Genomic DNA, 11,337 nt, shown 5'->3' with positions numbered 1-11,337 from the left:
ACGTGTCTTATTTACACAGACTGATTTCTAAACACATTTATTGTTGTTTAAAGACACATTACCAGTGCCAATCGTGGGCGAGTGCACAGGGTGCACCGCGCCCAGGCACCAGAAATAAGGGGGGCCTCGTGGAGCCCTGTCAGAGGGAGCCAGGAAGTAGCGTCAATGTGTCTGTCAGTGAGTGTGAGTGTGTGTGTCAAATCAGTGAATATGCATGTCTGTCAGCCAGAGTGTGACTGTCAGTTAGTGTGTGTCTGTTTACATAAGGGGATGGGACTTACAGATGGATAGTTGGAGTCATTGCCATTTAAACATACATGTCTGGATTGGACATTTGCAAATGAAGGAGTTAGTAAGATGGCCATACCCACCTAGGGGCGCCAAAACAAATTCTGCACCCAGGCGTCTGTGATGACCCTAGCATTGGCCCTGCACATTACTGTGCAGATTATTGCTGTGCAGCTCTGTTTTACACTCAGACACACCAACAAAGAGGGCCAAAAATAGGCACTGTCCCTCCGAAATAGGGACACTTGGAAGGTATGGCATTGGGCTGCACTTTACAGCTCTACTTTAACAGAGTTTTCCTCACAGTGTGACAGAGGCCATATCAATAACCCAGCATCACGGTATCAATTTGAGAGCGAGAACTGTGAGTTAAAGGAACAATATAAAACGTATATCAAATTCTGCAAAAAAACTAATTATCCCCTCTATTTACTTAAAAAGGATTAGATAACAGCCTATTAAATGTATTCTCTGGTTTTGCAGGCTCAGGGAGGCTACACTATGAGCTCATTATTTTTCTAATAATTCAACGGCCTGGAGTCAATTATTCCTTACTTATAAAAGCTTTGTTCCAAGACAAACAACATAACAGATATGAGAATTGGAGCAATCGCCATGGAAATTGTGGAATGTTCTTTTTGACTCAATTGGTTTCTATGGTTACTGTGCCCCTTTAAGGATGTCATATATTATTTCATTAGCTCCATGTATGCTGGTCCTAGGATAAATAGCTTTCATTTTGCCTTTTACTCATTTTCCCAAGACTTCCACCCAGGTCCCAGTATAGCATTACATTCTAGCTGCTCTGACAGAATGGTAGCAGGTAACAGCATTGAGGGATGTGTACTAGTGATGAGCTGAATTTAATACAAAGTTAAACCAATAACTATCTGAACACACAGCCATTAGCCAATAATGCAGCCATGGAGGAGCAGGGCTTTCTAGAAACACATGGTGAGTGCTGCAGTTGCGGCCTCCGTCCAGCAGAGGACAGTAATAAGCACTGTCACTCCTGGCGCTGCACGGCCCCTCCCTCCCCCTCCCTCTCTCTCTCTTTCTCCGGCCGCTCGGAAGCGCTCGGTGCGAGGCTCGGCAGCTCGGCCCCCGGCACGGATCGTGATGCAGAGCGGAGGCAGCAGGGCGGGCGGAAGGCCGCGAGGTGAGTGTCCGAGTGACCGTCCGGCTCTCCATGCTGGCGGACCCCGGGGTCAGCGCTCTATGGACGGCTTTACTATGGGAGCCACCGCCTGGAGACAGAGCTGGACGGTGTGCGCATGCGCATGATAGGGGAGGGGGGGAGAGAGAGGAGGGGGCCCTGCCAGGGGCTGAGTGAGCAGCGACCGGGGAGATCATCGACAGCATAGAATGCATACAGTATATAATATAATATATAGACAGCATATAATGTATACAGTATATAATATAATATAGACAGCATAGAATGTATACAGTATATAATATAATGTATACAGTATATAATATAATATAGACAGCATAGAATGTATACAGTATATAATATAATATAGACAGCATAGAATGTATACAGTATATAATACAATATAATATATAGACAGCATAGAATGTATACAGTATATAATATATAGACAGCATAGAATGTATACAGTATATAATATATAGACAGCATAGAATGTATACAGTATATAATATATAGACAGCATAGAATGTATACAGTATATAATATATAGACAGCATAGAATGTATACAGTATATAATATATAATATATAGACAGCATAGAATGTATACAGTATATAATATATAATATATAGACAGCATAGTGTATACAGTATATAATATATAGACAGCATAGAATGTATACAGTATGCAGTATATAATATATAGACTGCATAGTGTATGCAGTATATAATATATAGACTGCATAGTGTATGCAGTATATAATATATAGACTGCATAGTGTATGCAGTATATAATATATATAGACTGCATAGTGTATGCAGTATATAATATATATAGACTGCATAGTGTATGCAGTATATAATATATATAGACTGCATAGTGTATGCAGTATATAATATATATAGACTGCATAGTGTATGCAGTATATAATATATATAGACTGCATAGTGTATGCAGTATATAATATATATAGACTGCACAGTGTATGCAGTATATAATATATATAGACTGCACAGTGTATGCAGTATATAATATATAGACTGCACAGTGTATGCAGTATATAATATATAGACTGCACAGTGTATGCAGTATATAATATATATAGACTGCACAGTGTATGCAGTATATAATATATAGACTGCACAGTGTATGCAGTATATAATATATAGACTGCACAGTGTATGCAGTATATAATATATAGACTGCACAGTGTATGCAGTATATAATATATAGACTGCACAGTGTATGCAGTATATAATATATAGACTGCACAGTGTATGCAGTATATAATATATAGACTGCACAGTGTATGCAGTATATAATATATAGACTGCACAGTGTATGCAGTATATAATATATAGACTGCACAGTGTATGCAGTATATAATATATAGACTGCACAGTGTATGCAGTATATAATATATAGACTGCACAGTGTATGCAGTATATAATATATAGACTGCACAGTGTATGCAGTATATAATATATAGACTGCACAGTGTATGCAGTATATAATATATAGACTGCACAGTGTATGCAGTATATAATATATAGACTGCACAGTGTATGCAGTATATAATATATAGACTGCACAGTGTATGCAGTATATAATATATAGACTGCACAGTGTATGCAGTATATAATATATAGACTGCACAGTGTATGCAGTATATAATATATAGACTGCACAGTGTATGCAGTATATAATATATAGACTGCACAGTGTATGCAGTATATAATATATAGACTGCACAGTGTATGCAGTATATAATATATAGACTGCACAGTGTATGCAGTATATAATATATAGACTGCACAGTGTATGCAGTATATAATATATAGACTGCACAGTGTATGCAGTATATAATATATAGACTGCACAGTGTATGCAGTATATAATATATAGACTGCACAGTGTATGCAGTATATAATATATAGACTGCACAGTGTATGCAGTATATAATATATAGACTGCACAGTGTATGCAGTATATAATATATAGACTGCACAGTGTATGCAGTATATAATATATAGACTGCACAGTGTATGCAGTATATAATATATAGACTGCACAGTGTATGCAGTATATAATATATAGACTGCACAGTGTATGCAGTATATAATATATAGACTGCACAGTGTATGCAGTATATAATATATAGACTGCACAGTGTATGCAGTATATAATATATAGACTGCACAGTGTATGCAGTATATAATATATAGACTGCACAGTGTATGCAGTATATAATATATAGACTGCACAGTGTATGCAGTATATAATATATAGACTGCACAGTGTATGCAGTATATAATATATAGACTGCACAGTGTATGCAGTATATAATATATAGACTGCACAGTGTATGCAGTATATAATATATAGACTGCACAGTGTATGCAGTATATAATATATAGACTGCACAGTGTATGCAGTATATAATATATAGACTGCACAGTGTATGCAGTATATAATATATAGACTGCACAGTGTATGCCGTATATAATATATAGACTGCACAGTGTATGCCGTATATAATATATAGACTGCACAGTGTGTGCCGTATATAATATATAGACTGCACAGTGTGTGCCGTATATAATATATAGACAGCACAGTGTGTGCCGTATATAATATATAGACAGCACAGTGTGTGCAGTATATAATATATAGACAGCACAGTGTGTGCCGTATATAATATATAGACAGCACAGTGTGTGCAGTATATAATATATAGACAGCACAGTGTGTGCCGTATATAATATATAGACAGCACAGTGTGTGCAGTATATAATATATAGACAGCACAGTGTGTGCCGTATATAATATATAGACAGCACAGTGTGTGCCGTATATAATATATAGACAGCACAGTGTGTGCAGTATATAATATATAGACAGCACAGTGTGTGCCGTATATAATATATAGACAGCACAGTGTGTGCCGTATATAATATATAGACAGCACAGTGTGTGCCGTATATAATATATAGACAGCACAGTGTGTGCCGTATATAATATATAGACAGCACAGTGTGTGCCGTATATAATATATAGACAGCACAGTGTGTGCCGTATATAATATATAGACAGCACAGTGTGTGCCGTATATAATATATAGACAGCACAGTGTGTGCCGTATATAATATATAGACAGCACAGTGTGTGCCGTATATAATATATAGACAGCACAGTGTGTGCCGTATATAATATATAGACAGCACAGTGTGTGCCGTATATAATATATAGACAGCACAGTGTGTGCCATATATACATTCCTGATGAAAGTCTGTGGTTAGCAGACTAAAACGTTGATTTTCACAAGCTGATTAAAAGCTAAGTTTTATTTTTGATTGAACAAGTCCTGAGAGTGCTATCTTGTATATATGTATATAATATATATATATATATATATATATACACACACACACACACACACAGTTGCAAGAAAAAGTATGTGAACCCTTTGGAATTATATGGATTTTTGAACAAATTGGTCATAAAATGTGATCTGATCATCATCTAAGTCACAACAATAGACAATCACAGTGTGCTTAAACTAATAACACAAAGAATGAAATGTTGCCATGTGTTTATTGAACACACCATGTAAACATTCACAGTGCAGGTGGAAAAAGTATGTGAACCCTTGGATTGAATAACTGGTTGAACCTCCTTTGGCAGCAATAACTTCAACCAAACATTTCCTGTAGTTGCAGATCAGACGTGCACAACGGTCAGGAGTAATGGTTGACAATTCCTCTTTACAGAACTGTTTCAGTTCAGCAATATTCTTGGGATGTCTGGTGTGAATCGCTTTCTTGAGGTCATGCCACAGCATCTCAATCGGGTTGAGGTCAGGACTTTGACTGGGCCACTTCAGAAGGCGTATTTTCTTCTGTTGTTGATTTACTTCTATGCTTTGGGTCATTGTCCTTTTGCAACACCCATCTTCTGTTGAGCTTCAGCTGGTAGACAGGTGGCCATAGGTTCTCCTGCAAAATGTCTTGATAAACTTGGGAATTCATTTTTCCTTCGATGATATCAATCTGTCCAGGCCCTGACACAGCAAAGCAGCCCCAAACCATGATGCCCCCACCACCATACTTCACAGTTGGGATGAGGTTTTGATGTTGGTGTGCTGTGCCTCTTTTTCGCCACACATAGTGTTATGTGTTTCTTCCAAACAACTCAACTTTGGTTTCATCTATCCACAGAATATTTTGCCAGTACTGCTGTGGAACATCCAGGTGCTCTTGTGCAAACTGTAAACGTGCAGCAATGTTTTGTTTGGACAGCAGTGGCTTCCTCTGTGGTATCCTCACATGAAATCCATTCTTGTTTAGTGTTTTACGTATTGTAGATTCGCTAACAGGGATGTTAGCATTTGCCAGTGACTTTTGTAAGTCTTTAGCTGACACGCTAGGATTCTTCTTCACCTCATTGAGCAGTCTGTGCTGTGCTCTTGCAGTTATCTTTACAGGACGGCCACTCCTAGGGAGAGTAGCAGCAGTGCCGAACTTTCTCCATTTATAGACAATTTGTCTTACCGTGGACTGATGAACAGCAAGGCTTTTGCAGATACTTTTATAACCCTTTCCAGCTTTATCCAAGTCAACAATTCTTAATCGTAGGTCTTCTGAGTTCTCTTTTGTGCGAGGCATCATTCACATCAGGCAATGCTTCTTGTAAAAAGCAAACCCAGAACTGGTGTTTTTTTTTTTTATAGGGCAGAGCAGCTGTAACCAACACCTCCAATCTCATCTCATTGATTGGACTCCAGTTGGCTGACATCTCACTCCAATTAGCTCTTGGAGATGTCATTAGTCTAGGGGTTCACATACTTTTCCAATCTGCACTGTGAATGTTTACATGGTGTGTTCAATAAAAACATGGCAACATTTAACCCTTTCACGACCGCGGACGGTTCAGGACCGTCAGCGGTAAAACGTGCGTTTGGACCGCTGACGGTCCTGAACCGTCATAGCGGAAAACGGGCTGCAGGAAGCGATCAAAGATCGCTCTTGCCCGTACTATGATGTAACTATCTGCCAGACATCCCAGGCAGATAGTAACAGCCAATTACGGTGTGTGAGCGATCCGCGATCGCTCACAATTGGCTGCTGTCAAAGTGGGTGTTACAAACACTCACTTTGACAGTGATCTCTGCCCCTCTCTCCTCTGTAGAGTTTTGTGAGGCGAGAGAGACAGAGATCGTGATAGTTTGTTGCAGCAGAGTGTTCCAGAGAGTTGTAAAAAGTATCAGCAGTGAATTCAAAATCCATTTTAACCCCTTCCCTGCCAGATCTGTTTCAGCAGTGCATTTGTACTGTCTGTCTTTTTTTTTGCCCTTAAAGGGTTAAATTTGTTTTAAAAATATTTGTCTTAGTCTGTCTTAGTCTGTCTTAGTCTGTCTTAGTCTGTCTTAGTCTGTCTTAGTCTGTCTTAGTCTGTCGTAGTCTGTCGTAGTCTGTCGTAGTCTGTCGTAGTCTGTCGTAGTCTGTCGTAGTCTGTCGTAGTCTGTCGTAGTCTGTCGTAGTCTGTCAGTTTCCTTCCCCCAAATCTCCATTAGATTTTTGTGACAGGAGTTAGTTTAGGGATTGCTGTTTAGTCTGTTTTAGTAAAAAAAAAAAAAAAAAAAAGTCTAAAAAAAAATTTGTGTGTTTGTAATTTGTTTTAGTCGTGTGTAAAACATGCAGCGTATGTATAACTTGCAGGAGGCATATGCCTTCTTGGCGTCAGACTCTGACGCCACTGACACTGCGTCAGATTTTGACCCAGGTCAGTTTTCTGACATGTCTAGTCAAGACGACATGTCATCTGTGTGTGAGCCGGCTGAAGAAAGAAGCTGTGCTTCCTCTGCTATGCCAAATGTGGAGGAGGACTGGGTACCTCCACAGTTAGCCGAGCCCAACGTCCCCCCTTTTAGTGCCAACGCAGGCATTAATGTTAATGTGGATGGCTTCTCCCCAATGCAGTATGTAGAACTATTTTTAGGGGATACCATCTGGGAGGAGATTGCTTCCCAGACTAACTTGTATGCTACCCAATTTATTGACAACAATCCAGGTAGCTATACAGCCAGGGAGCATGACTGGCATCCCACAGATGTCCCAGAGCTTAAAAAATTCTGGGCTCTCACATCGCTCATGGGGATTATAAAAAAGCCATCGATTCGCTCATACTGGAGCACCAACCCAATAATGTCGAGTCCAGTATTCTCCCAAACCATGCCTAGAGCCAGATACGAGTTACTGCTGAGATTTTTACATTTCAGTGACAATACCCTCTGTCACCCTAGAGATCACCCCCAATACGATAGGCTTTATAAAATACGCCCACTGCTAGACCATTTTCAGGACAAATTTTCGGATGTTTATACCCCCCAACAAAATTTATCCATAGATGAATCTCTAATGAAATACAAAGGGAGATTAGGGTTCAGACAATACATCCCCTCAAAGCGCTCTAGGTATGGCATTAAACTGTACAAACTGTGTGAGAGCGAAAGCGGATACACATTTGCCTTTCGTGTATATGAGGGGAAAGATGGTCAACTGGACCCTCCTGACTGTCCTGACTCCCTGGGGACAAGTGGGAAACTTGTATGGGACCTACTAAACCCCTTGTTTAATAAAGGTTACCACCTTTATGTGGATAATTTTTATAGTAGTGTCCGTCTATTTAAAACCCTTTATGCTTTACAGACACTGGCCTGCGGCACTGCCAGAAAAAATTCCAAAGATTTTCCACGATCTCTCATAGATGCAAAATTAAAAAAAGGCGAATGTAAAGCACTTCGGAAAGCTGAGGTGCTTGCACTAAAATTTAGGGACAGGAAGGATGTCCAAATGCTCACCACCATCCATGATGAACGCATGTCCGACGTCTCTGTCCGGGGCAAAGTAGAGTCCAAACCGGTTTGCATCAGGGCGTATAATAAGTACATGGGTGGTGTTGATTTGGCTGATCAGCTTATGCAGCCGTATCTTATTTTACGAAAAACCAAAGCATGGTATAAAAAGGTGGCTATATATCTGATGCAAATAGCAACCCACAACTCATTTTTACTTTTTAAAAAAAATAATCCAGGGAAAATCACCTTTCTCCAATTTCAATTGAAAATAATTTCTTTAACAATTTATGGAGATGGACAAGTTCCAACAACGGTGCAAGCTGAGTCCAGACATTTTATTTTTAAGTTACCGCCAACTGCTAGAAAAAAAAACCCCCAGAAACGTTGCCGGGTCTGTTTTAAAAACGGGAAAAGGACAGACACCCCTTTTCACTGTCCTGATTGTCCTTCGAAACCAGGACTCTGTGTAGGAACATGTTTCAAGCAGTACCACACAGAACAGTTGTAAGAAGTGTTCCTGAATTTTTATTTTATTTTCTGTTTCTTTGGAAAGCAGCCATTTTTTTGTTAGTCAGTTTCCTTCCCCCAAATCTCCATTTAGATTCTATTTGCAGGAGTCAGTTTAAAGATTGCTGCTAAATGTACATTTGCTACCTGCACATTTGGCCTAACAAGTTTTCTGGCAGTAACACATAACCAGCTGTCCAAAACCAGATGACGTGTGCATAAAAACCAGAATAAAGAAAATACCACTACACTTTCTTTGGGGGGCAAAATGGTTGGGGGAAAGAAGTCAAAACACCCCATCCTCTATAACATTTGATGTCTACTTTATAAAAATATATACTATACATATTGGCATGATGGTAACATTAACTGGGGGGTACAAAAATATGTCAAACTGAAGATAGACCAAGCATACCTATATATCAAGTTGAAAAACTGACATGTACAAGTTCTGATTGTTGCCTTTTGGCCCCCAAACAACCCAGCAACCATATACATGGGGGGTATCACTGTACTCAAGAGATGTTGCTGAACATATTGGGCAGTGTTTGGCAGTGACACATAACAGGATCTGTTAATTCATGCCTAAAGTACAATGTGTGTGACAAAGAAACAAAAAAAGATTACTATCCAAAAGTTTGACAAAGGCTGGTGGTAGAATTCAGTGCATGAAAAGTGTTAAAATACCACAATTTAAAATGCCCTGGGTTGTCTACTTTTCAAAAATATATGGTTTGATGGGGGTAAAATACATTGGCTCAAATGGGACATGGGCGCAGGTTGATTACATGTCAAAATTCCAAGTTGGGAAACTGATAAGCGCACCTGCCAAACGTGGCCTTTTAGCCCCCAAAGAACCCGACAAGCCTATGCATGGGTGGTATCACTGTATTCAGGAGATCTTGCTGAACACATATTGGGGTGTTGTTTGGCAGTGACACATAACAGGATCTGATAATTCATGCCTAAAGTACAAGGTGTGTGAAAAAAACTGAAAAAAATGTACTAACTCAATGTTTGACAAAGCCTGGTGGTAGAATTAGTGCATGGAAAGTGTAAAAATTCCACCATGTGAAATACCCTAGGGTGTCTACTTTTCAAAAATATATGGTTTGATGGGGGTAAAATACATTGGCCGGCTTCAAAAATGTCCCAAATAGGACATGCATGCAGGTTGACTACATGTCAAAATTCCGAGCTGGGAAACTGATATGCGCACCTGCAAAATGTGGCCTTTTAGCCCCCAAACAACCCAAAACACCTATACATGGGGGGTATCCCTGTACTCGGGAGATGTTACTGAACACATGTTGGGGTGTTGTTTGGCAGTGACACATAACAGGATCTGTTAATTCATGCCTAAAGTACAATGTGTGTGAAAAAAACAGAAAAAAAATTACTAACTCAATGTTTGACAAAGCCTGGTGGTAGAATTAGTGCATGGAAAGTGTAAAAATTCCACCATGTGAAATACCCTAGGGTGTCTACTTTTCAAAAATATATGGTTTGATGGGGGTAAAATACATTGGCCGGCTTCAAAAATGTCCCAAATAGGACATGCATGCAGGTTGACTACATGTCAAAATTCCGAGCTGGGAAACTGATATGCGCACCTGCAAAATGTGGCCTTTTAGCCCCCAAACAACCCAAAACACCTATACATGGGGGGTATCCCTGTACTCGGGAGATGTTACTGAACACATGTTGGGGTGTTGTTTGGCAGTGACACATAACAGGATCTGTTAATTCATGCCTAAAGTACAATGTGTGTGAAAAAAACAGAAAAAAAATTACTAACTCAATGTTTGACAAAGCCTGGTGGTAGAATTAGTGCATGGAAAGTGTAAAAATTCCACCATGTGAAATACCCTAGGGTGTCTACTTTTCAAAAATATATGGTTTGATGGGGGTAAAATACATTGGCCGGCTTCAAAAATGTCCCAAATAGGACATGCATGCAGGTTGACTACATGTCAAAATTCCGAGCTGGGAAACTGATATGCGCACCTGCAAAATGTGGCCTTTTAGCCCCCAAACAACCCAAAACACCTATACATGGGGGGTATCCCTGTACTCGGGAGATGTTACTGAACACATGTTGGGGTGTTGTTTGGCAGTGACACATAACAGGATCTGTTAATTCATGCCTAAAGTACAATGTGTGTGAAAAAAACAGAAAAAAAATTACTAACTCAATGTTTGACAAAGCCTGGTGGTAGAATTAGTGCATGGAAAGTGTAAAAATTCCACCATGTGAAATACCCTAGGGTGTCTACTTTTCAAAAATATATGGTTTGATGGGGGTAAAATACATTGGCCGGCTTCAAAAATGTCCCAAATAGGACATGCATGCAGGTTGACTACATGTCAAAATTCCGAGCTGGGAAACTGATATGCGCACCTGCAAAATGTGGCCTTTTAGCCCCCAAACAACCCAAAACACCTATACATGGGGGGTATCCCTGTACTCGGGAGATGTTACTGAACACATATTGGGGTGTTGTTTGGTAGTGACACATAACAAAATCTG

At 39.6% G+C, this 11,337-nt stretch overlaps 1 protein-coding gene across 1 annotated transcript in view; it reads left to right on the top strand.

Annotated features, from left to right (window-relative positions):
* The first annotated feature begins 1,352 nt into the window (after window positions 1–1,352).
* Window positions 1,353–11,337, top strand: part of NCOA4 (nuclear receptor coactivator 4) — a 33,940-nt gene continuing 23,955 nt past the window's right edge. Inside the window, exon 1 of the mRNA XM_063435270.1 lies at window positions 1,353–1,447. Within this exon, the coding sequence (XP_063291340.1) occupies window positions 1,408–1,447 (40 nt within the window). The 5' untranslated portion in view covers window positions 1,353–1,407. The remainder of the gene's footprint in view (window positions 1,448–11,337) is intronic.

The sequence above is a fragment of the Pelobates fuscus genome, chromosome 10, assembly GCF_036172605.1.
Source record: "Pelobates fuscus isolate aPelFus1 chromosome 10, aPelFus1.pri, whole genome shotgun sequence".
Taxonomy (NCBI): Eukaryota; Metazoa; Chordata; class Amphibia; order Anura; family Pelobatidae; genus Pelobates; species Pelobates fuscus.
This window is presented reverse-complemented; position numbering and strand designations above follow the sequence as displayed.